The sequence below is a fragment of the Antennarius striatus genome, chromosome 14 (assembly GCF_040054535.1).
Source record: "Antennarius striatus isolate MH-2024 chromosome 14, ASM4005453v1, whole genome shotgun sequence".
Taxonomy (NCBI): Eukaryota; Metazoa; Chordata; class Actinopteri; order Lophiiformes; family Antennariidae; genus Antennarius; species Antennarius striatus.
The window spans coordinates 19096661-19124201 of record NC_090789.1 but is presented as its reverse complement, the minus strand read 5'-3'; the positions used below and the strand labels follow the sequence as shown (position 1 = coordinate 19124201).

General features: G+C 41.2%; 1 protein-coding gene across 3 annotated transcripts in view; it reads right to left on the bottom strand.

Annotated features, from left to right (window-relative positions):
- Nucleotides 1-27541, bottom strand: part of ascc3 (activating signal cointegrator 1 complex subunit 3) — a 90558-nt gene that overhangs the window by 33207 nt on the left and 29810 nt on the right. For all 3 annotated transcript variants that reach the window (XM_068332877.1, XM_068332878.1, XM_068332876.1), the window contains exons 9-14: nt 20167-20370; nt 19085-19225; nt 15201-15365; nt 8344-8520; nt 3951-4022; nt 1418-1552 (exon numbers count right to left, since the gene is read on the bottom strand). In XM_068332877.1, the coding sequence (XP_068188978.1) occupies nt 1418-1552; nt 3951-4022; nt 8344-8520; nt 15201-15365; nt 19085-19225; nt 20167-20370 (894 nt within the window). The remainder of the gene's footprint in view (nt 1-1417; nt 1553-3950; nt 4023-8343; nt 8521-15200; nt 15366-19084; nt 19226-20166; nt 20371-27541) is intronic.

Below are 27541 nucleotides of genomic sequence, written 5' to 3'. Positions count from 1 at the left end.
ATCTTAACAAATCACAGACCAAGGAGGGCAGTAAGTTCAGGGTTCTTATAACCTGAGGGCAGGGACAGCGCCCCCTGTAGTTTCCTGTAGAGCTCCTCCAATGACGGCAGAGTTTGGGGAAAGCGATAGTCACGTCCAGTGTGACCTGAGGGTCGGGTTTACTGTGTGTTCATAGAAACAGAACCAGATAAAATGAACCAGGCCTGAAAACATTAGAGTGTACTACAGCTTTCTCTTTAACTCCTAAATAATGCCCTTTAAAAGCACTTTAAAATCACAGGCTGTCTTTGTGATTGTAATGTCTGCTGCCATAATAAAGCGCTTGATAAATAAACGTTATTGAACTTGAATGTCTCCTTTCATTGTCATTCTAATAATGTTTTATTGTAATTAATGTCTTCGATTTATTCTGTGATTTTCTTAATGTATTTCTATGCCTTTCTGTGTGATTAGTGCTTTACACAATAACTTACCTTGGAGCGTGACCACATGGGTGATGGCCTTTGGGGCTAAACAGCTAGTGAGCTTCTACTTTGCTAACTAACTGTAAGCTGAAAAACTAAGATCATGTGAGCACACACACCTTTAGGGGGAAGGTTAGGACTTCCATTTCAATAAAGTTGAAATTGTGCTGGGAAAATCGCAAATACCTTTATTTTAGTTGCTTTAATTTTCCTTGAAATCCCCATTTAATGACAACCCCCCCCCCCCCCCGCCACTCAAATTATTCCTCACATTTTACACTTTGTTTGATCCACAACTCCAGCCTTCCAGACTGAAATCCAGTTCCCAGGAGCATGAAGCCACAGCTGGTGACATCACACCACAATAAGACCAAATATGGTCATCGATGTCATTAAAGAGTTGACATCATTCTACCAAAATATTTATCATGCTACCACTAATTTCAATACTAATGGTACCACAAATCATATTATCAGTGAAAATAATTTTAATGCAACAAATGTTTTTATTATCAACATATTACTAATTCTACAAATATACTATTCTATACGTACCATACCATAATGATCACACTGTAACCATATAACCACAGTATTAATCACATTTCCATTCTCCTCATGGTGATTATTATCATACTGCTTATGACAGGACAAAAACAGAAATAAATGACAGTTGCTTTTCCAGGGTGTTTACATTTACATTGGACTTGTACTGTTCCATTAAAATAAGGACCAAGACTGACCTGAAACCAGAATGACACTGACACCGACTCAGCTTGGGCTCAAATGATCTCCAAATGTAAACCATTACTAGAATATTTCTTCTTAAATATCAGACAAAACACCAAAGCAATTCCAGATTCCAGAAGCACATCCTCATGGTCCCCGGTTGTTATGAGATGAGAACAGATAACTAATTATCCTGAACACGGACATATAAAAGCTTGACTTACCTGCTTCTCACACTGGCCATAGTCTGATCCTTGTTCCGGTTGGAAGAAGCACGATTCCCCATGATTCTTTGCCATCTCAATGAGCCCCATTGCCGTCTTCACTGTGGCGTTGCGAGCGTGGACAAATACCATTACCTGACACACAATAAACATGTTCAATACACATGTAAACACACGACTCCATAGAGATCAGCTGCTACAATGACCGTCTAAATTTATCATTCCTTATTGTATTTAGTGGTTAATTTCACAGGGTCAATGTCCCAGAGGAAGCTAAGGAGCTTCTGTCATCTGTAGTCCCTCTGCAGACGTTACAAAGCCACCGCAAAAACAACACAGTTATCATTACCAGACTAGTATATAGATATGAGAATGAATGAAGATCAAATGGAAGAGGAAACTGTTAAGTGAGTAAAAAAGATTGATGACAGTTTGTGACAATGTCACAGATATTTAATGCTAGAGCATCGTATCCATGATCTGACTGAGGGGGGTCAGACCTATGTAGAACAGCAACAAAGATGCTGCTAAAGTTGTCGTGTTTCATGGAGACCTTCTGAAGGTTGACCCACATTCTTTTTTGTTTTGGGTTTCTTTTGTTTTACAGTTGGAACAAAAGTTTAGGCCCCAGGAGTCCTGAGGATGTTGTGGTTTTCAGATCTAAGCCGATGACTATCGCTGTTATGTGATTCTTCCTTCTCCAAAATGCTTTTTGAGTATCGTTCAATCTTAGTCCTGGACAGATCTGCTCTTGAGTCACTTCCTGCCACTCATTTTGGATGAGTTGGACGAGAAACTCCAATGTATTCTCTTGGCTGCTGCTTCTCCTGTGCATCTCTTCAGTCTGGTAGCCAGAGCTAGAAGTCTTCAATGTCTTCAGTATTTCCAGTTTGTTTCTTCTTTGCAACTCTTTCTTCTTTCTGCAGCACTGAAGCTCAATTTTTGCCTACAGCCTCCTTCTCCATGATGGACAACTCTCCATCCTGGCAACCAACTGTAGGATCAGTGTTGCTAAAATAAAACCTTCTTCTTCTTCTTATCATTATCCATGATCTTCAATTTTAAGTCAGTGGCCCTTGTAATAGGATCTCTGTAAGGGCTTGCTGGGGGCAGGGCACCCAGACTTGGGGTAGGGGAAGATGAAGATATTGCCTCACTAAAATGTTGTCCTGGCTCCCTCCCACCATGGCATGTCATACCTTATCAATCCGTAGTTGTAAATGTTGGGGGCGTTGGGCTAACATCGTTTCTTGGTCAGTCGAGATATTCAAAGTATAAAATAATACACTGAGAAAATGATGTCTGGTATTGTAAGATCCATTAGTGGAAAAGTCTTAAATGCTAAAAACTAAGACACATCAAACATTTGACTACAACCCTATACAGTGGTACCTGCATATGGTTGAAAGGTAAAAATACCATATGGGCTGGTACTTGCAGCTCCCACAGGTTCCTGAATGCAACATTCAGGAACCTAATAGCCATTGGCTATTACCTAGCATCCTGGCATCCCATTGGCTAAGAGGGACCTCTGTGTGTACCTAGATAGGTGTCTATGCAGCGTCCTTTTCATTCGGCCGTCGATCCATGAGGTGTTCTGATAGTTTAACGTAAATATATTAACTGTTAGAGTATTCACTATGGACCCCAAGAAAGTGACGGAGAAAAGAGGAAAAGAAAAGACGAAGAAAAGAGTTTTTTTGTCTGTACAAACAAAGACATCATAGACGAGCATGAAAAAGGGATGTGTTTGGTTCATGTCACCAAAGAATATGGCCGTAATGAATCTACAATCACCACGTTATTAAAACAAAAGGAAGTTTAAGGAGTTTAAGGCATCGTGTGGGTGTTTGGAGAAGTTCAGAAGGAGGACTGGAATTCACTGTGTTGTTCATGGTGGGGCAAGAAGGCATGAACCAAAGAGGGCAAAAAACAATGAGGACAGCAGTTAAAAGGTAAATGACCATCATTATTATTCTTTACTCTATTCTTTGTTTTTTACATTATGCACAACTCTCATTTATTGTGTAGTAATCTAATCGTAACATGTATTTGTTACATGTTTTGATGCATTTTTACAATTTAAAAAACATTTATGTCTGAATTTTGGGGTGCTTGGAACGGATTAGGGCATTTGCATGGAAAACGCGTTCCTACTTACGAAATTTTGTACTGACGAAATTTCTTCCAGAACCAATTAATTTCATAAGTAGAGGTACCGCTGTATTGCCTCACTAAAATGTTGTTCTGGCTCCCTCCCACCATGGCGTGTCATACATCATCAATCTGTAGTTGTGATAATAGTTATAAGCTGTAAATGATTGGGGCGTTGGGCTAACATTGTTTCTTGGTCAGTCGAGATATTCAAAGCATAAAATAATTTACTGAGACAATGATGTCTGGTATTGTGAGATCCATCAGCGGAAATGTCTTCAATGCTAAAAACTAAGACACATCAAACATTTGACTACAACCAAATATTATTCTACAATGTGATTTCTTTATAAATCTGTCCTTAAAGATGATCCCTTACCTGATGACCGGCTTTAACCTGCTCCAGAACTTTGTTATAACAAACTTCTTCCATGTCGTGAAGCTGCTGGATCTGAAGACGACACGGAAACACAATATTTTAATCACAGAATGGTTGTTACTCTCTAATGCAAAAAATATAACCCAAGCAGAAATAACTGTGTGTGTGTGTGTGTGTGTGTATAGATTGATAGATATCTTTGAATATCAAAAGGCTCTTTAATGCTATTTAGAGGGGTAAAAAAACATATTTTTTGCTTCTTGCATGAAACTCATTCCATAATGAGAAATCCACAAAACTCCAGTTGGATGTTAAAATCATTTTCAGTGCCTACTGCTCCAAACAGGCGCCGGGGGGCAGGGAGGGGAGTGTGAATACTAATCCATAAGAACCTAAACATTATTATCCATAAACAACTTTTTTATGGCGATAGCAGATGGGCTGCACTAGACACACGTTTGGGCAGAGTTAGATCCTCTTTTATTAATAAATATGTCCCAAATATTGACTCTTAGGATTTTCTAGTTGATTATTGTAAAACCGTCAAACAGAATGGGAATTAAACCCGGCATGAAATGTGGTACTTGATAAATCAAATACCCATAAAACAACAACACAGAAGCCTCAACTAAGAATAGAAGTTCAGGAAGAAGAGTTGGGTTGGTTGACATTTGAAGTTCTTACATCCTCAAGAGACTATTTTCTTTTCTTATCCACTGTTCCTATTCTAGAACAGACTTTATCTGAAACAACTGGTAGATATTAATGAGCACATCAGTTGATAATATAGTTACATCTTAGCTCCGTCGATAACAGTTGTTCGTGTAAACTCACAAACTACAGATTGTTTAAGTGGTTGGGGATTGAATAGTTCTCTACTGCACAATGAGAGATCATACAATTTCATCAAGAAGGAAATTTTTGAACATTGAGAATTAAGTTTTTAGGCCAACAGCTAATCCTGGATTGGACATCAAGCTTAAGGTGCCAAATAATCCAACATGGTTCTCATCTAAAAGAAAAAATCGCAGTTTACTCAATTCAGAAATGGAATTCAAGGAGTTTTAAAAATCACATATTTCAATTTAAACAGGAGGTTCAGTCTCATCTAAATATCTTGCGGAAAAAAGGAAAATGTATTATTTATGTGTATGTTCCATATGTTTGGTTTAGGGTCTTCATTTAGGGTTTCTTTTTAGGTCTTCATTCATAAATTGGGTAAGACTGCTGTATAGCTATTCTAAAAATTCAGTACTGAGAAATAGAAAGATGTCTAAAAGTTTTCTCCTTCATGGAGGACCAAGACAGAAGCGCCAAGACTGACTAACAGAATATAAAACGATTATATATGCAGATGATGTGTTGTTATTATCATCAAATCTAGCCCTTGATGCCTTTTCCCTGATCACAGGCTATAGGATAAATTGGTTGAAATCAGAGGTAATGTTTCAGTATGCATCAATTTGATACTTTATAAAGCACCATTTCAACCACAAGCACTTCTTGATTTTCATCAGAAGCGTCTGCGTCCACATCGACGGTGAATCGGAGGAAGATGGAGAAGAAAACAGAAAGAAAACACCGATAAATGTCTGGAACGTTGGAGAAAGTCCGCCAAAAGAGATTACTTGCTACACAGCGCTGGCAGTACGGTGAGCTCAGAAAATGGCTGGCAGTGAATGCGTTAATGTCTAAATTAAACATTTTTTTACCAGATAAACACAGACTTAACCGGATACAATTATTTGAAATACATGATTCTGTTCCAGAACATTAAAGAATTTAAAAGTTTTTGGTTTCGTTTTTGTTCCTGAGGGACAAAAATGAAAACATTCTGGTTTTCATTTTTGTTCTATCCAAAGGCCTGAATATTAAACTGGAGGCTCTGCTTCTTGTTCAGTTTGCCCACACAGAATTGGGTCAAAGGGCTTTTTAGTCTGCACTTTGTGATGGAATTAGCCACAGAAAGACTGGAACTAACCAGGTTAATTACTTCTGGGTGCTTTGAAATCCAAACAGAGTTCTTGAAGCCGACTCCACAGTTTGCACTTGATTTTCTTCATCTGTTTAGAAATTTTATTTTTACCAAGCGTCTATTATTGCCTGTGTCTGTTATGTGTATTTTCACTGTGTAGTGTGTAAATGCGTGTTGTATTTGCTTTTAAGTATCTTGGCAAGGACTCATTTGATAAATAGATTCTCAATCTCACTGTGATATATTCCTGGGTGAATAAAAGTTAATAAAATAATAAAATATGATTTATGAGGGCAGCACGCCACAAGCTCACAGTTTCTAAGCTACTAGCCCCCCTAGGGATTTGTGCAGGATACCTTTTCAGCCCCAACCTTTGAACCACCACATCAGGCAGTCTTGAAATGTGTGGGTTTGCTGCCTCTGGCTTCAGAAAAACCACTGGTTGAGATTCACACACTTTGTACATACTTGTTCAATCTGGCCTATCTGCCACTCTCTCTCTCTCTCTCTCTCTGTCTCTCCCTCTCTGTCTCTGTCTCTCTCTCTCTCTCTCTCTCTCTCTTTTACTTGACCTATCTCTGTCCCAAGTGTGTTTCTTTTTCCCAACCAACAGGTCAAGGCAGATGACCGCCCTCCAGAGTCTGGGTCCTAGCCGGAGTTTCTTCCTCAATGAGGGAGTTTTTCCCCACCGCCGTCGTTTATGCTGCTCTGGAGGACATTATTGACTTTCTGTCTGTAAAGTACTTTGAAATATCTTCAGATGTGATTCAGCGCTATATAAATAAAAGTTTATTGATTGATTTATTGATTGTTTTACGGAAAGAGGCTCAAAAAGGAACTTATAGCCCAAGCTCACGGCCTAAAGTGTTAGGGTCACATTGCCTTGTTGACCCTGTGTCCTTCTATCCCCCACTGTGTGGGTCTTCCATGTCCCCATGGAGATATAAAAAAGTTCTCGGAAAACTAATCAGCTTTTTGTGTCTTGGGAAAAGACTCAGGTGGGAAAACACAATACAATAGAAGCTTCTGATGAGGTCATGCAAAGGGCGTTCCCAATGCGAGACACACATGCAACTCAGAGAACTTCCAGTGGTGAACCTTCCCTCCCCTTTACACTTCAGAAAGATTCTTTTTTCCACAAATAACCATTGTAACAAATTCAATGTTTCTAAATAAAACACAATTCTAAGAATATAGTGATAAAGTAATTAAAAAATCCAGAGCATCTGAAGAAATCTGGACAGAGATTATATTCAGGTCTTCAATCATTCCCGCAGATGGCACTGCATAAAAAAGATACAAGATTCTGATGTGCTTGAAAAACATAAGGAATCTCGTCGATGAAACTTTGCACAGAAAGGAAGCAGGATTCTGAAGTGACTTCTATGCACAAAAAACAGACAGGATCCTGTAATCCATATGGGTAAACAGCTCATCCATGAAAGTTTCATAAATGCTCACTCAAATATTTAGATTTTGGAGCAACATATGATGCCAAGTAGACATTCTTTCTGAAGGAAGGCCTGGCGTATTTCCATTGTACCCACAAAAGACTCCGGGCTCATCAACCGATGAAATTATTTAAGAGATGTAAAATAAAACAAATGAGAACTCCAGAGCAACTCAAATCCTCCATCAGGACGGAATGGAAAACTTTACTTTAAAATGACCAAACTCCTCCAGAGTATTAATAAATGAAGAGGTGACAAACACAGAGGTAAACATACAGTAGCTCATTTTCTGGCATCATATCTTAATGAGGTTTTAATTTCAATAACAATTTAAATGTTCTGTTCCCAGATTTTAAATATTCTTGTTGTTCCTTCAAATACGTATGAGGTTTCTATGATTTGCAAATCTTACAGTTTTCATTTATTTTTCATGCACCTTACTTATTCTATACTAATAACGGTCAATGGTTTAAACGTGTCCTGGGGAGTAAATACGACAAAAATGCCCATTGGGTGCAACATGACATAGCTGCCCAGTGCTCTGCCTCTCATTATGTGCTTGCATGCTTACAGGCCCCTTGTGTGTGTGTGTGTGTGTTTTTCAGGGCCTGTAGTTAATATATATACAAGTGTGACAAATAGACTGAGTGGCATAAATAATATCCCCAAAGGGAATATTAAAAGACGTTTCTTCTTTTTCTTCTTTGTCTTAATAATAAAGTGAAAATGTTATCACCTCTTTGAATGTCTTACTTATATAAGTAAGTAGTATAAGGAGTAAGGAGTATAAATGAACTTTAAAAAATAAGTGTTAAGCTTTAATCAGATGAATAGTTTGGAATGCTGATGTAGCAAAGGGCTCCTCCATTAATGGATAAAAAAACCCAAATTGTGTCCACAGTTAAAGTGTAGGCGTGTACAGACCCTACTGGATTAGTCATTCAAATCATCTTGGTTTATCATTTACCTTATTGGTGGATTTGATGCCGACAAACGTCTGCCCCAGAGGGACGGGTCTGAAGCGGCTGTCGAAGAAGAACAGGCCGATGTAAGGGTTCACGTGCAGGAAAGTGGTCACGTCCAGGTAGTTGGGCAGCGTCGCCGACAGGCCCAGGATCCGGATCATACTCTGGGTGGACTCCACCTGAACGTACGAACACACCAATGAAACACAACCGCCTCCATCCTCTGCATCCGTTCAGCAATAATTATACGGATGAATTAACACACCTTAAAAAATGAACAGGGGTAATGGTAATTCAATGACATACAGCTGAATTCATTATGTACAATCTTGAGCACTGCCGAGGTGCCCTTGAGCAAAGTGTGTGAATATTTACAGTGGGGGTTATTAAAGGATTAATTATTTTTTATTTTATTTTAACCAAACACTGTCTTATACTCATTTAATGAAAAATACACAGACAAAATCTACAACCCCACAAAATAAAATAAAAATTCAATAATGTGGGATGACTTTAGATCTTAAAAAAACTGACAAGGATTATTTATTATGTATTGATACCAGTTTGGAAACAATGTGGAGAAGAAGAATTGCTGTTAAAAAGGAAAAAATGTCCAACTGATTGACCTTCATCGCAATTATCATCATCATCACCACTATTATCACCATTATCATTATCATCATCACCATGATCATCATTATCACCCCTCCATCAGGTTGCAGAAGTGTGTGTCCCATTCATGACTTAAATCTTACAGAAATGTGAACCATAAAAAACATTCATATGACTAGAAGACTGAAAACATGTAAACCTGTACATTTTGTACTGAAAGTAGAGAGGAATTATGAATGTAACAGTCACATGACAATGTTGTCAAGGTTATTTATATGATTATGTAATAGTTATATTATAATATCCTGTTATAGGATCAAATACGATAAGTTGTTTCTGGGAGTCTGGTACCAGTCCTCTCCAGAGGGGTTGGACTCTCTTCCACTCTGGAGTTGCCCATGGTGAGAGACGCCGAGCAGGTGTGGGTATACTTATAGCCCCCCGGCTTGGTGCCTATACATTGGGGTTCACCCCGGTGGATGAGAGGGTAGCCTCCCTCCGCCTTCGGGTGGGGGGCCGGGTCCTGACTGTTGTTTGTGCGTATGCACCAAACAGCAGTTCAGAGTATCCACCCTTTTTGGAGTCCTTGGAGGGGGTGCTGGAGAGCGCTCCCACTGGGGACTCCATCGTTCTGCTGGGGGACTTCAATGCTCACGTGGGCAATGACAGTGAGACCTGGAAGGGTGTGATTGGGAGGAACGGCCCCCCCGATCAGAACCCGAGCGGTGTTCAGTTGTTGGACTTCTGTGCTTGTCACGGACTGTCCATAACGAACACCATGTTCAGACATAAGGGTGTCCATATGTGCACTTGGCACCAGGACACCCTAGGCCGCAGTTCGATGATCGACTTTGTGGTCGTGTCATCGGACTTGCGGCCGCATGTCTTGGACACTCGGGTGAAGAGAGGGGCGGAGCTGTCAACCGATCACCACCTGGTGGTGTGTTGGCTCCGATGGTGGGGGAAGATGCCGGTCCGACCTGGCAGACCCAAACGTATTGTGAGGGTCTGCTGGGAACGCCTGGCGGAATCCCCTGTCAGAAGGAGTTTCAACTCCCACCTCCGGCAGAACTTCACTCACGTTCCGGGGGAGGCGGGGGACATTGAGTCTGAGTGGACCATGTTCCGCGCCTCCATTGTCGAGGCGGCCGACCGCAGCTGCGGCCGTAAGGTGGTCGGTGCCTGTCGTGGCGGCAACCCCAGAACCCGTTGGTTCCGTCAACGTCAACGTCAGATGCCGTCAAGCTGAAGAAGGAGTCCTATCGGGCCTTTTTGGCCTGTGGGACTCCTGAAGCAGCTGATAGGTACCGGCAGGCCAAGCGGAATGCGGCTTTGGTGGTTGCTGAGGCAAAAACCCGGGCGTGGGAGGAGTTCGGTGAGGCCTTGGAGGACGACTTCAAGACGGCTTCGAAGAGATTCTGGTCCACCATCAGGCGTCTCGGGAGGGGGAAGCAGTGCAGCATCCACACTGTATATAGTGGGGATGGGGAGCTGCTGACCTCAACTCGGGACGTTGTGACTCGGTGGGGAGAATACTTCGAAGACCTCCTCAATCCCGCAGACACGCCTTCCCATGAGGAAGCAGAGTCTGGGTTCTCTGAGGCGGGCTCTCCTATCTCTGGGGTTGAGGTCACCGAGGTAGTTAAAAAGCTCCTCGGCGGCAGGGCCCCGGGGGTGGATGAGATCCGCCCGGAGTTCCTAAAGGCTCTGGATGTTGTGGGGCTGTCCTGGTTGACACGCCTCTGCAGCATCGCGTGGACTTCGGGGACAGTGCCTCTGGATTGGCAGACTGGGGTGGTGGTCCCCCTTTTTAAGAAGGGGGACAGGAGGGTGTGCTCCAACTACAGGGGCATCACACTCCTCAGCCTCCCTGGTAAGGTCTATTCAGGGGTTCTGGAGAGGAGGGTCCGTCGGGAAGTCGAATCTCGGATTCAGGAGGAGCAGTGTGGTTTTCGTCCTGGCCGTGGAACAGTGGACCAGCTCTACACCCTCCGCAGGGTCCTTGAGGGGGCATGGGAGTTCGCCCAACCAGTCTACATGTGTTTTGTGGACTTGGAGAAGGCGTTCGACCGTGTTCCTCGGGGGGTTCTGTGGGGGGTGCTTCGGGAGTATGGGGTACCGGACCCCTTGATAAGGGCTGTTCGGTCCCTGTACGACCAATGTCAGAGTTTGGTCCGCGTTGCCGGCAGTAAGTCGGATTCGTTTCCAGTGAGGGTTGGACTCCGCCAAGGCTGCCCTTTGTCACCGATTCTGTTCATAACTTTTATGGACAGAATTTCTAGGCGCAGCCAAGGCGTTGAGGGTGTTCGGTTTGGTGGCCTCAGTATCGCGTCTCTGCTTTTTGCAGACGACGTGGTGCTGTTGGCTTCATCAAGCCGTGATCTCCAACTCTCACTGGAACGGTTCGCAGCCGAGTGTGAAGCGGTTGGGATGAGAATCAGCACCTCCAAATCTGAGACCATGGTCCTCAGTCGGAAAAGGGTGGAGTGCCCTCTCCAGGTTGGGGATGAGATCCTGCCCCAAGTGGAGGAGTTCAAGTATCTTGGGGTCTCGTTCACGAGTGAGGGTACAATGGAACGGGAGATCGACAGGCGGATCGGTGCAGTGTCTGCAGTGATGCGGACTCTGTATCGGTCTGTCGTGGTGAAGAAGGAGCTGAGCCGAAAGGCAAAGCTCTCGATTTACCGGTCGATCTACGTTCCTACCCTCACCTATGGTCACGAGCTATGGGTCGTGACCGAAAGAACGAGATCCCGGATACAAGCGGCCGAAATGAGTTTCCTCCGTAGGGTGTCCGGACTCTCCCTTAGAGATAGGGTGAGGAGTTCGGCCATCCGGGAGGGACTCAGAGTCGAGCCGCTGCTCCTCCGCATCGAGAGGAGCCAGATGAGGTGGCTCGGGCATCTGGTTAGGATGCCTCCTGGACGCCTCCCTGGTGAGGTGTTCCGGGCACGTCCTACCGGGAGGAGGCCCCGGGGACGACCCAGGACACGCTGGAGAGACTATGTCTCCCGGCTGGCCTGGGAACGCCTTGGGATTCTCCCGGAGGAGCTGGATGAAGTGGCTAGGGAGAGGGAAGTCTGGGCTTCCCTGCTTAAGCTGCTGCCCCCGCGACCCGACCCCGGATAAGCGGAAGAGAATGGATGGATGGATGGATGGATGGATGTTTCTGGGAGCAGACTAACTTACCACCATGACAGTGCAGCTGATTGGCACCTGATTATCAGTACTATCTGGGGTACCAGAAGCTCACAGTCAACATGAACAGCAGAGAAAATTAGTTTGGCATCAGCAAGATTTGGCAAATCTTTCACGGATGCAACTTACATAATAAGTGTTGCTGCTCATCCCAAAAAACGTGTGTTCTTTAGAAATGTGGTTATAATTGAAAAGAGAAATAAAATATAAAATATATTACCAGGAGGATTGTAACAAAACAGAAAACATCTACCAAACACAAATTATCTTACTAGTAGGAGATGTCTGCACCCTCACAACCTCTGTGGCACAGAGAGCTCAGCATTCAGCTGTGTTTTTAGCATCGTAAACGCCTATGATCATCGGTAATTGTGATTTACAACTAAATATAAATACAAATGACCTTGAAAAACTAGGTCAAGGTCAAATTTCTACTTTTGTACATTTTTTGCACATATCTCAGGACCAGGATTAGAAAGACGAAACAAAGGGTGTTACATTCAGGAAGGCAAGGGGGTGAAAATTAGATCACAACCTTGACCTTGAAAAACTAGGTCAAGGTCAAATATTCACTTTCGTACCTTTTTAGGTACACATGTCTGAAACCTGATGAGACATAATCACAAAACAAAAAGCAACATTTTTAGGAAGCCAGAGGCACAAAAATGTGATGATGACCTTCACCTTTGGAAAACTAGGTCAATGTCAACTTACCATTTTTGTATCTTTTAGGGTGCAAAAAAAGGGTTAAATTTTGAATTCAGGGGTGTCGCAGGATGTTGCAGTCTCTGACTGCCTTGTTTCATTTGTTCCATTATTCACTAATTATTATGTACCAAAGCTTTAAAAGTTGCTGTCGTGAAACCACTCCTCAAAAAGCAAGGTCTGGATCTAGAGGAACTTTACAAAAACTATAGAGCCATTTCTAAACGCCCTTTATCTCAAAAATCCTTGAAAAACCTGTGATCATCTGACAAACAACAGTCTGAAGACTTCTACACAGGATTCAGAAAGCACAATAGCGCTGAAACAGCACAAATAAACGTTAGGAATGACCTCCCTGTAGCCTCGGACAGTGGCCTCATCTTTGCATTCATCTTGTTGGATCTCAGAGCTGCATTAAAATACCGTTGATCATAAAATGTTACAACAAAGACTGAAGGATGTGGTTAACATTAAGCTGGTTTAATTAAATCTTATTCTTCTCATATTTTCCAGTTTACTGATATAATGACTCAGGATTCAAATCAAAGTTATGAAGTTACACGGTGATCAAATTGAGCACCAGTTCTCTTCACTGTATACGTGTACATCCATAGGCAACACCACTGGGATGTACAAAACTAAGTGTCGGTGTTATGTTGATGACACCCTGCTGTATTGATCAATGAAGCCAGATGAAGGTGACCCAGACCTTAAAAACATGAAGCACCTTTGATCAGTTTTGTAATTTGTTTTGTCTCCCAAAAGACATAAATGTGGGGATCATGGCAGGGATGTAGCCAGAATGGGCCGACTACATTCCCATATGAGACGCATGGATGTACAATCACGGTGTCTCTACCAGATTTTACTTAAATTATCCCAAGACCTGCTGATTTAATAGACTGAATTATTATAGAATGTTGATGTATGATTGCATGATCTTTGAAACTAGTCAGCTGTTGTTTGTTGTTTTCATTCTGCTGACAATTTTTCATCAAGTAATGTCTAATCTGCAGACCCTTCCAAAAATCACCCTTCCCTAACAGATTATACTGCTGGGCTAATTCAGGAAATGACCTACATGCATCATCTTTATAGAGATTGCTTATTGTGTGAATTCTATTGTCTAAAAATCTTCTCCAAAATACTGTTTGTTTCTCTATTTTTACTTGTGGGTTTATCAAAGTGAGCCATGTTGCTGTCTGCGGTGTCAGATCTTGTCAATTTTGTTAACCTTTACCCAGATCTCCCTTGAGTGTTTAATAATTGGGTTATTATCTCTGTTTATTATTTAACTGCTGGGTTATCACATATGTAGGGTGGAATGCCTTGGCGAGAGCCTTTTCATTAGCAGATAAATTTAAACCAGTCGAAAAAAAAACATGCAGCCTTTTTTTAAAATTATCTATCTTGTGTATTTTAAATTTGTATTTGAAAATCTCATTAAAAAGGCTGTCAAAGTCATATCTGGTCAAACCCAGTTCTCTTTCCATTACATTTAACTAATAGAATTGTGTCTTTATGTTGTGTTTTCTTGGAAGTTTGTGCAATGATCTTGCCACTAACATGAGCTTTTACCAAAATGCACCATTTGTTTTACTGGAAAAATAGCTACGAAAACTTCATGTACTCAGTCTTTTTAAAAATTCTTAACCTCTCCATCCTCAAGATGTCTGTCTTGAAATAACACAAAATCAGCTTGATTATGCTTGAGTTATAAAAGCACCTTTTTTCATTTTTCAGGATTCCAACAGCCATTTTTTATTCCAGGACACCACCTAAAAAAGGAATTATTTGCCATTCATATTAAAAAAAGAGAATATGTAATTAAATGTAATTAAAGATCCACCATATTTTATCTAACCTTCTTGCACCAATATTATATGCAGAGACTTGCGTACCATTACAAGCATAATGAAATTACGTGAAAGTTTCAGATGAACTAAAAACAGAAAAAATTATCAATCAAATTAATTCAAATAAAGAGAAAAAACACAAACACTATTTTTTTTAAACCCAAAAAAATAGAGCACACCAACCACTTCAAGGATAATTCAAAAAATTACAACAAAAAAATAATAATAAGAAAATAAAATTTGGTCCACAGAATGTTTGACTAGCTCCCTAGTACAGATAGCCTCATGATTCAATTTGAGGTCCACCTGGTGACCCCTCAACTGCACTCATCTGCATCTTTAAAAACTCCCTCGCACATATATTTTGTTTTTCGTAGCTGCAGAACAAAACGTCTTGAGTTTTGTACAAGAACATTAAAAAGTAAAAATATTTTCAGGAGAAATGGAGAGAACTTGGACTTCCAGTGAAAGAGACGAACACGACTCACCTGTCTCAGGGTCCTGGCCACGAGGCTCTCTAACACTGGTCCTCGATCTTCATGGAGGAGGTGGACTTCGTCCAAGATTAGGAGACGCACAATCTGTGACAGAGCAACGTCACCCACGCTCTTCCTGGTGACTACATCCCACTTCTCTGGAGTCGTCACCAACATCTGGAAACCAAGAGGAACAACAACTCAGAAAAAATTGCTGTTACATGTTTGTGATGACCTGAAAGGACAAAGTCTGAAAACAGGATGAATATACAAAAGAAATAATTTAATTTACTCATTACTGACACATTACATTACCAAATACCTGCAACCTCTCTGTACTTAGAAATCCAGGGTAATTTCTTTCTTATTTTCAAGTAAAAAAAACTACAATGCATAATAAATGCTGTGTTAACTCTTTGGCAATAGTTGTACACTTTCTTGTTCCATGCTGTCTTTGAAAAGTCAATTTCGGTTTGGTGATTCTTTGGGATGAAGAGGAAGAATCATACTTTATTTGTCCCAAAACGGGAAATTCTCTCTGTCCCGAAACGGGGATGGATGGGTGGATGATGGATGGATGGATGGACAGACCCTGTATACTTTATTAATCCTGACGGTGTATTTCTGCCCTCTACTGTTGTTATTAATGATCCTTTTGACGGTTCTCACGATTTTAATTCATGCCGTTGAGTTGACATTCATCTTTTGCTCCGTTAGTCCAGAGTCCAGTTATCAACTCAGTAAGGAGTGAAATGCATTTCTCAATCTGAACTCAGATCTGTGAACTCCTCTGTGAACAAAACTGAAGGATGTGTGTTTTTTGGATTGTTTGGTTTTTTTTCTTACAAACAGGTTCAACTTTCACGATTAAAACAATTTCTAATCATAGCTGAGAATTATAATTTGTGCTCTTCACACATCATAATCAATACCTGAGCTTGAAACTACAATACACAATGGATTACCTTGTAATTTTTGTCACACAAACATGAATTATATTTGATGTCAGATCTGTAATAAAACCCACAGAAACAAGACGTTTTCCATGACTATTTCTAATGCCATCAGTATATACACAGACGCTGTCTGTAAATGCAGGTATGTGCACACGAATCGGAACTATTCAGATGAACTGTGAGAATGAGAGGATTGGTGACTAATAATGAGGGGCAGTAGTGGGTGTTAGTGGGAGTGAGTGGGAGTGAAGAGCTTTTAGCTCAATGGGAGAGTCAGCACTGGTGACATCTTGCCAACTTATAGCACTTAAAACGATTAATTAGACATGATGTTATGCGTTTGTTGACAAGGGACAGAACAGCATCAAATAAAATGTTTTGAATCCTCAGTCGTGACCCAGACACGATGACATTATGTTTGAGTCACCTTTAACAGGTTTTACTTTCTGCATCAACAGTTTTGTTCAATAACCAAAGACAACATCATCACCTACTAGATGTGGGCCGGATCATATCGTTAAAGATAATGCAGTACAATTAACAAGAGACAATTACATTTCATATTATGATATTCAGAATTTTTTTATTGCAACGAACAGCATTTGAGGTGCAATACGTGTGTCTTATGCTGATAAAGTTATAATAACACTTATTGTGTAAAAACTGTATTTTGAAAATATTGTCATATCAAAAAAACACAATAATAATAATGATAATAATAATAATTACAAAATTAATAACAACAATAACAATAATAATGACAACAATAATAACAATAATAATAATAGTAATAATAATAATAATAATGGATTTGATGTTATCAAATCGTCATTGCCAAAATTCCCTGAAAAATCATGCTATTATTTGACCCACCCGACACAATTCTTTCATTTTCCATTGTAAAAAAAATAAATTAATAAAAATAACGGTGGGCTGTGTGACGCATCTCTGTCTAGAATGATGTCACATGACGATCCCTCTCAGGATGGAGGGGCTTTAAACTTTATGAATGAACAAATCTGTCTGTTCCAATAGGAACTATCATAGCCACAGAGAAAGGAGGATGTAGGAGGAAGATGGTGAAAGTTATTCACATGTCATTACTAACTGTAATAAATTTCTTAATATATTAAAACACTGTGAGTACGTAATATTAACATTGTGATTATTTTTCAGTTCACTCTACTTTTATTTCATAGCTCTTGTTCAGTGAGGGATGAAATATCTAACGATGGACAAATTACTACTATTCAGTAATGTGGGAGTTTCAATCTCTCTTCTAAACTTTATAAAAAATGTTGACACCAATGGAGGCAGAGTGACGGATGAGAGCAGAGATGGAGAGGTAAATGTGACCCACATGATGAGATAATGCTACTTTAACACACCTACAGATTAACGGGAATTGGCCTCATTTCCTAGGAATAAACCCAACCTGCTTTGTATTCTTAAATCCCACTAAGCTTAAAAAGTTAAAATCTCTCACATTTAACGTTTTAGGATTTACCACATGTGCATATTTTCCTCAATCATCTCAGTATCTTTGTTACGTTTGTCAAGCTGAAACTACTGCCTACGTCTTCCCACAGATCTGGATGAAGCAGAGCGTCCTGCTGAATGGTTGCTTGTCTTGGAGCTGTCATCTTCTTTTCTGTGGCCTTACTGGGATAAATACATCAACTCGACACAACAGAAGGAATCTGATGCTACTTTCCCTCTTTCTCTTTCCACTGTGAGCTTGAATTCAGACGTTCAATCAGTAAAACCCCACAGCAAAACAGACATCAGTTGGTGACTGACAAATATGAGTGGATAATTTTTGTCATTTATAATAATGATTCATATCAAATTGCTTAACTGTTGTTCTGAGACACTATCAGCTTGTTGGATTAAGCTGTGCAGTGTTATGCTGATTTAATAGTGAGCGTAACCACTCTATTTTGGGTGAGTGAATGAATAATTTTGGTTCTAATGATTAATGCTCAAAATATTTCATTTATATCTGTTTTCTGCGTTGATAAAACAACTGACATTCTGAATTTCACAAGCCCACTGGCTTCTACCCGTCAACCCTTTTATTTCAGATGTTGTTGATGTTGTAAATGTGATGAAGGCGTGAAGTTTGTTATAATAACATGTCTGAAAAAACAAATAGATAATTTAATTAAATCATTTAATTTTAAGGGAATTAATTTCCCTGATGGACCCTCCTGAAGGGATGAATAAAGTCCTATTCTACTCTAAATAGATAAGTAAATAGATAGATAAATAAAAAGAAAGATAAATAAATAAATAAATTAGATTGTTTATGATTCTTGGAAAAAATAACGTGAAATGTCCAGAATCCAAGCAGCTGTTTGCCCTGGTATGACATTGTTTGGGGGAATCACTATAGTAGCTCTCACTGATTTTGTAACTTGTAATGCGTTTGATAATTCATTCTTGATATTGCTGATATTGTTCAGGCTAGAATTCATCAATACCTGTGACCCCAACTCTTGTCTTAAATAGAGGAAGCTCACGACCCTCAGCAGCGTCCAGGAAGTGAACCGACACCCCACCAGCTCCACTCCCGTCCACTACTGTCGAGTTCACGACTTGAATTAACATTTTCTGATGCTGTTGTCTCTTCCGTCGCGTACCAACGCACCCAACATCTAAACCCATACTTTATGGAGATCCAGAAGCTCCTGGACATCCACCTGATAATGAACTCCCAGGATTGCAATGACATTCAAACGCCTTGAGCATTTTAAGGTAATTCAATAAGACATCTAATTAAAAACTCTCTATAAGTTAGAAGATCCTCATTAATTAGAAGAACAGAGTTATATTTCAATAGCCAATGATGAAAATGGTGGTTTTAGACAATATACTGCGCACAGAGCATGTGTGTGTGTGTGTGTGTGTGTGTGTGTGTGTGTGTGTGTGTGTGAGGACCTGTGTTCTCAGGATCTCTCCCTTGGTGAGCTGCATGTCTCCGGTGAGTTCTTTAACAGAGATGCCCAGTGGCTCCAGACGCTTACTGAAGTAATTAGTCATCTCAGCTGCCAGAGCTTTCATAGGAGCCACATAAACCACCTATGGAGAGAAACCAGCACAGACTCAGACAGAATGGAGACCAGATCTGGGGGGGATTGAAGTGGGAGGGTGGGGTACGGGGGGGAGAAGGGCTGGAAGGACACTGCAGTGATAAATGAGCAAACACAGGCACAATCATTTGTTCCCTAGCAACCAACATGAATCCCAATTCATTTGTCAGCAAGACAAAAACCTGCTAGAGTGGTTGGTTTGTGATGACATGCGCCCAAAGTTTTAGACTAAGCAACCATCAACTGGTTTTAAATGTATAAATTCAATATTCTGTCTCATAGCTTGGAGAATGATCAACGTAAAGAAAGGAGGAGGACAGGGAGCGTCTGTATGACATGATCACAACATCGCCTGCTGGAGTTACAGAGCAGTACTAGAATTAAACATGCTTCCTGTCCGTCCTGTCTGATTAGGCCCCAAACATGACTTTGATTAGCAGGAGAAACACAAGCCTTATAATGCTTCATTCGTCTTCCATTCGTCTTCCACTTCATGTTGTTACCAGCTGTTATCTGGTAACAACATGAAGTAAAAATATTTTAGGATGTTTTCCAGACTGAAAATAGTTTAAAGCTTTAGTAGCAGCTCGAACAGGAGTAAAAACAACAAAATAAAATGATGCGATCGGCATAAAAACTGGTATTTTGCTGCTTTCTTTTGCTTTGATGTCTCGTTCTGGTTCTTTTACTCTGTGCAAAGACACTTTCCAAAGACGTTTGTTTTTTTGTTTGTTTTGTGAGCTTGGAAGTTTCAATTTAGTGGTAATCAGATCACAAACAAAACAGAAATATTGTAAATTGTGTGCAGCCCAGTACCGACTGACCCACGGACCAGTGGGCACCATTGATCTACACCATTTCTTTTTCAAATAGATTTGCCATGGCACAGGTGTCTGAGTCTCTAACTTGTGCTGTGTGTGTCTCTCTCACCTTGAACTCATCCTTCTTGATGACACCTCCAGGTTGCAGGTGCTGTCGGATCTCATGAAGGATGGTCAGCATGGCGATGTTCGTCTTTCCAGCTCCGGTCGGAGCGCAGATGAGGAGGTTCTCGTTGGTGTTGTAGGCCGTCTCAAACACCAACGACTGGATCCTGTTCAGACGCTTCATCCCTTTGAACACCAGCTGCGCCATCTGAACAGCGAGGGAAGGGGGACATGAAGGGTCAAGACGTCATTGTAAGAGTCTGTTATGTGAAGCATACGTTATATTCATAAAGGGTCAAAGGAAAGGGATCACTAATTGCTCTAAAGAACACAAAGCATGATGGGAAACTGGGAAAACAGTACATTCATTCATTCATTTTCCAACCCGCTTAATCCGCTAACGCAGGTCGCGGGGTAGCCAGTGCCTATCCTGGCAGTCTCAGGGCGTGAGGCGGGGGACACTCCGGGCACGACGCCAGAGTACCGCGGAGCCACATACAAACAAACATACATTCACACACACACTCACTCCTACGGGCAATTTGGGACCGGCCAATTAACCTGAAGCGCATGCTTTTGGAGGTGGGAGGAAGCCGGAGAACCCGGAGAGAGCCCACGCAGACACGGGGAGAGCATGCGAACTCCGCACAGAGCGGGACTCGAACCCGGGTCCGCCGTGATGTGAGGCAGCAGCGCTAACCACTGCGCCACCGTGCCGCCGGGAAAACAGTACAGTGATGAGCATTTAAACAAGAATACAACTAGAACCAATGCAGTAACATCCCGCGACACCCCTGAATTCAAGATTTTACCCTGACCTACTTGTATAGGTCAGAAATCAAAGCTAGTGCTCTGACCTACTGTCATTGATCAAAGCACTAGCTTTGATCTATGGTCTTACTCACTGGCCTTTGGCCCTCGTCTTTCAATCTTATCCGGTTCATGAGTGTACAAAGGTTGAATTTTGACCTTGATGAAGTTTTCTCAAGGTCAAGGTCATCATCTCATTTTCGTCCCCTTTGCTGCCTGAGTCATGTGCTTTTTGTTTCATCTTTCTGTCTGGACGGTTGTGGAGATGTTTGGTGGACTAACGGACGGACGGACGGACACTGACAATAACAATACATCACCGCCTTGAAGCCAGATTTAATCACAAACAGAGCAAAAAATAAAAATCAGTGACAACATAATACAAAATCTAATGAACAAATATTAAACAAAGAAATACACTTATGCACAATAAAGATAGATAGATAGATAGATAGATAGATAGATAGATAGATAGATAGATAGATAGATAGATAGATAGATAGATAGATAGATAGATAGATAGATAGATAGATACTTTATTAATCCCGGAGGAAATTGCATATATCCACTGCTGAGGAATTACATAACAAATAATACTGGATAAACACCAGGAGAAAAAGAAACACCGACATCACAGGACATACCACAAGACATACATTACACGAACAGACACATGCAGCACTAACAGGACTTATATACTAAACTATAACTAAAATATAAACAGTATAAAATTAAATTTAAATTAAATTAAATCCATTTTCAACCCCGTGCTGACCTCGCCACCTCCCCCCCGCTCCTCCTGAGAGAGTCATTGTACCCCCTGATGGCACGGGGCACGAAGGAGGACCTCAGCCTCTCTGTGGAGGCGCTGTGTGACAGCAGTCTGCCGCTGAAGGTGCTTCTCTGCTGGGAGAAGGTGGTGTGTAGGGGGGGGGCTGGTGTTGTTCATGATGGCCTTAATTTTAGACATGGTCCTGCTCTCCAGAAGCGTCTCCACAGAGTCCAGGCTCAGCCCGACCACTGAGCCCGCTCTGCGGATCAGTCTGTTCAGACGGTCCATATCTCTTTTCCTGGCCCCCCCACCCCAACACACAATGGCGTATGACAGCACACTGGAGACTACGGACTGATAGAACATGAGAAGGAGCTTAGGACAGATGTTGAAGGAGGCCAGCCTCCTCAGGAAGTACATCCTGCTCTGCCCCTTCTTGTACACACAGTTGGAGTTGAGTGACCAGTCCAGTCTGCTGTCTAGCTGCAGTCCCAGGTACTTATAGTTTTCTACCACCTCCACCTCATATGATTGTACATGTTTCCTCTCAATTGATGGACATGAGCTTTTAGAATTATGACAACGAGCAAAATACATTTTGTTTGTATTGGTCTCGATTTGAATATCCAACCAGGCAAGGGCTACGTTCAGGGCCTTTTCATTTTCCAGAGTGCAAAGTTATTATATTTGTCTAGAAAAGATTCACAGTTAACTGTAAAATACAGTCACTATGGTCTCTCAACAAATGAATGCGGTAAAAAATAAATAAATACTGCTGAATGCATGACTTTTTATGTTGTAAGAGAGTAAAATCTGTGATGTGATCAGACAAATTCTCTGATAACACTTTTAAAACACTCCAAATTAAATGTAGTTTCACTTCTTCTCTGAACTGATTCCTATCCAGTGGTCTCTAATCATGAAATCATCTTACGATAAATTCCAACATCTGTGTTTACGATGACTTCATTGTGTTTTGGAAGTGGGACAACAATGAAATAACAGTTGTAATCACTGTGACAGTAACAACAGCTCAACAGTCAGCCAGACCTTTCTTTGGCCCCCTCCCTACCGGATCCTTCTACCCAGAGTGAAATAAGGTGAAATGCAGACCGACGATAAGATCCATGTGAAAGTGAAGCGTCAAGAAGCAGGAAGGAGGAGGAACAGTGTGTGGTCGGACCGGCTGTCACTCAAGCTGCCCTCCGTCTGACTTCACTATGGCAACAGAGTGAAGGTGATGGTCCTTAATCTCATGTTGCAGCTGACAAGTAGAGAAACGGCCGCTGTGAAGGACAGTCAGAGCTCCACACAAAAGACATCCCACGTCTGCACAGAGGAAGCATTTCCTCCTGGAACTGGATGTGGACACAAATACAAATATGAAGTGTTCTAGCATGTGCGATCCTCACCATTCTATTAATCTATAAAGGGGATATATAGACCCCCAGGGGCATGAAAATCTGATGTCATCAACAAAGCTCTATAAAACAACCAATGAGGACATCTGGCTACAACAGAGGTCAGTGTTGTTCCAGCTTTGTCTCCTACTTCCAACTTTTTGTTTTAATGTTAATATCTCCCTGTTTCCTCCGTGTTGCTCCTCTCTCGTCTCTTCCGGAGGCTGACTGAAGATGCCTTGAGCTTAGACAGCAGTATAATTTATTCAACGATTCATTAGACACATGTCATCACTTTCTCCTTCCTCTTCGTTTCACTTCGACACTCATAGAAAAGAAATAATTAAAGAGTGTGCGTCAGCCGAGGATGTAGAGGAAAGCGGCTCGGCCCCTGCAGCCCAGCAGAGAGGAAGTGGGTATTCAGGCATCAAAGGGCAACTTTAGTGGAATTCACTGGAAGCCGGGGGGGGAGTAACGATTATGTGAGGTGAAGTAAGAGGGGTGGAAGTTGATGAACATCACTGATGACACTGGTGCTAAGTCCTAATGGACAGGACTCTGTTACACCCATTCAACACGTCGGAATCGTCATTTTCTGGCAGGAATACAAATTTTAACGGCTCAGAAAATAGAGTTGGAAACTGAGGGCATTTAAGAATTATTTCCAGGAATTCAGACTCCAACAGAGGGACGCACGTCAAAGAAACATGAACAGCAACATTTGAACTCTGGAACTTCTAATCCGTGTAATAGAACAAAAAAAACCCCCCAACAACCCCAGAATGACAGAAAGAATGATGAAATCAGACATCAGGGCAGACAGACCGATTTTTCTTCTTCGCAGTCAAGAATGAAAGTCACTCGTTCTAAAAGTTTTCTTTTTTTTTCCACACAGAGGACAAAGATGACACAGCAGAGAAACAACGTCATCACATGAATGTGACAGACTGGACCAGTTAGAGACACTGTTGGACTCTTGCAGGTCTGGTGAGGTATCTCTACCTCTGACAGATATGACTAATAGGATCATCACCCTAAGATCTCCCAGACTTTGCACTGAGACAATTCTGCATCAAATTTAGAAATTATCAAACTTGGTTGAGAAGTTATGAACTGATATCTTCACACCGATGTCATTAAAGGACAAACTTCTGCATCATGTCCTCTTAGAAGGTTATTATAGCTCATATAAGATAAAGTTCTTGGGGATATTTGTGACTTTCTGATTGGCCCATTAGAGCAGTACATTTTTCTGTCTATGTCACCAACTAATTTTAAATGCTTTAACTTTGAACTTGAAGGTTTGTGCAGAAGAACATGAATGTTAGTGAAGCACATTGTCAGTAATGACACCAGGGTTTATTCTTTTATTCCCAATAGGAGATGTGAGTCCACTAAGCACCCCCTCATTAATATTGAGTTGCACCTTATTTCCTGAGGCTTGTCCACACTCACCCATGTGTTTCAGTGGCGAACACACGCACGGGTGGCTTGTCCTCAGTTTGATTTATGAACTTTGTGATGAGAAGTCAGTGTCCCTACAGTCCTTAAAGATGTTAATTTATGCAAATGTATGCCTGCCCAAGTGCTCACCTTGAGGTAAAGCATGAATGTGGGAAATAGAAAAATGTTGTAATCGAATAATCATTGAAAATCGTCTACGCTTTTCGGATCTATCCTTCAAACTCATTGCCTTCATTGTTATGTTAATGTTTACACACATCTTCCACCTGGAGATCCAGCTGTGTCTCAGGGGATGATGTCATTGGGAAGACGTTACGATACTGCAGTGAGTAGTCTACACTTGTTATATACATAGCACCCACCGCGCATAGAGGCAACACTTCATAATGAATTTCAGAAGATGATTTGACCCTAATGGAGGACTTCAGTTGTTCCAGAGTTGGGGTCTGGGCCAATTAGCACCTCCACTCTATTACTAAGGAGCCATGCTGTTTGAATTAATACATGCAGAATTAGCTTCTATGCAAGGCCCTTTCTGATAAACATTGTCTGTTTTTTGAGCATATATTTCTCAAAAAACTGAATATGTGGCAAAATATGTAAGATCTCTATAATAGTTTGTTTTTAACGCAGTTATGACGCTACAGAATCATGTCTTCGAAAAGACTCTGCTTCACTAACTTTGAGATGTTGACAAGGTCCTTTTTTTTAGTGCATTTTTTTTCAGGGGTTTTTGTTCATTTTTTACAAAACACACTGGAATCAAATTTAAAACTTCTTCTTTTCCTTGCGACTTTTCCCCTTTAGGGGTCTCCACAGGGAATCAATTGCCTCCATCTAACCCTGTCTTCTGCAACCTCTTCGCTCACGCCAACTACCTTCATGTCCTCTTTAACCCGGGTCTCGACCGATCCGGTATGGAAGTCATAGATTTGATTCGCCAAAAGTTTTACGTCAGATGCCCTTCCTGACACAACCCTCTGTCTTGATTTGGGCTTGGGACTGGCACAATAAGACATTGGCTTGTGCCCTCTTGTGGCTACATTGGGAATAAAATTTAAAACATGCATATAAATTATAAATTAAAAACAAAAAAATAAAATTTCCGTTTTTTTTTATTTGATGTTGTCTGTGCAACTTTCAATTCAATATCATTTTACACATTACATTTAATTTCCAGTATTTTGTAAATCATCACATTCAATTTCTGTGAAGATTTTAGACAGCGTCCCATCTTTTGAAACAGAGCTACCTGCAGTAAAGTGACACAAGAAATAAACTGCGTTATATTGTGTTCCTGGGTCTTTCTCTTTTGTTGTGGCTTCAAAGGAGCTTTTATTTATTTATCTATTTATTATAGTAGTACTGTTTCATAATTAATGGATGCTTTCATTTGACATAATCCAGTCAAATGCATTTCAGTGATTCAAAACGGTGTAACATAAAGGTAGAGATGGCTCATCAAACGCATATTTTTAATGAATTTATAGAAATTTAAGGAACAATTTCAGTTCAGTTTCCAAAGACCTTTCATCCAGCTCTTGACAGCGTTATACTCCAGGGCTTCTAGTCGTATTGAAAACAGTTTTGATGCCGTGAAACACATTTTATTTTGTAATAAAGATGTCAATCTAGCACAATATGACATGTTCTGTCTTAAACATTGCTGAAGAAGCTGGAGTTGTGGCGTAGACAGAAGGGTCTGATGTCTGTCACTAAAGTCACTAAACCTCACCTTTAAACAGATCCTCCTCAGTTTTGTCCCTGCCTGCATTGCTCCCAAACGACCCCCTTTATCTACGGCCAGACCCCAGACTTTAAAGCTTTGCAGAGCCCAGCTGGCTAATCTAACATCATACACACATTTATGTGTTCAACCTTTCAGCAGCAGGGTTAAAGGAGTTCCTAATTAGAGAAGGCATCTGAGATTTGGTCAGTAAGAACCAGCTTGGCTCCCGCAGGAATAATAACCCAACATCTTCTGTCTTTCTCAGGAGAAGAGAGAGACCCAGGGAGTGTGTCAGGATAAACAATGTGTGTTAGCATTGTGTCTACGGAGTGGATGCACCCGTCCTCATTAACAGAGCCGGTACACACAGCCTACGGCCATACTGGCAAACTGGGAGGACTGGGAATATGTTGCCAATCCCCCAGCCACTTGAAACACACTAATTGGACACCAGTTTTATCAATATCTTTTGCTTCTGTGTGTGGTTTTAATAGGAATAGCAGCACGGCCAGTCTCTCTCTCGCTCTGTGTGTGTGTGTGTGTGTGTGTGTGTGTATAGAAGAAGTGCTGTCAGTATTCTTCTCTGTGCCAGAGCTGTTTTGTGTTATTTTGTTTTGAATGTATAAGCTCTAAGCTAATTAAATTCCTCTGAGCATTGCTAATGGGAAACTAAGAGATATAATTGTTGTCATTTTCAAGCCATCCTTTTAATTACTTTCTGGTTCCATTTCATTCCATTTGGACTGACACCCTGATCAACTTTTAATTGCCATTCTCTGCAAACAGCTTATCAGCCTGCATGCAGAGTAGCTAAATGACCTGGTCAAACACACCTCAAAAACACCTTCTCAAACACACACACACACACACACACACAGACGTAATCCTATGGATCCTGATGCTGGATGAGCGCACACACCCACACCTACCCTCTGCAGCAGATGTACGGTGGAGTGTGGTGAAATGTGGACACAGTAAACACAAGGCTAATTCATTTCCCTACAGAACAGTAGCACTAGAAAGAGGGTGGACTGAGAGAGAGTTGGAGATAGTGGAAGACTGAGGTAATTCATCATGTCATCATGTCATCCATAAGCACCTGCTGAAGGTGTAGGTAATGAGATGCAAATAATATATCGAGAGATGTTACATTTTCTGCTAATTTGCCTGTTAACTCATACGTATATTTCTCCTTAGGTTTTGA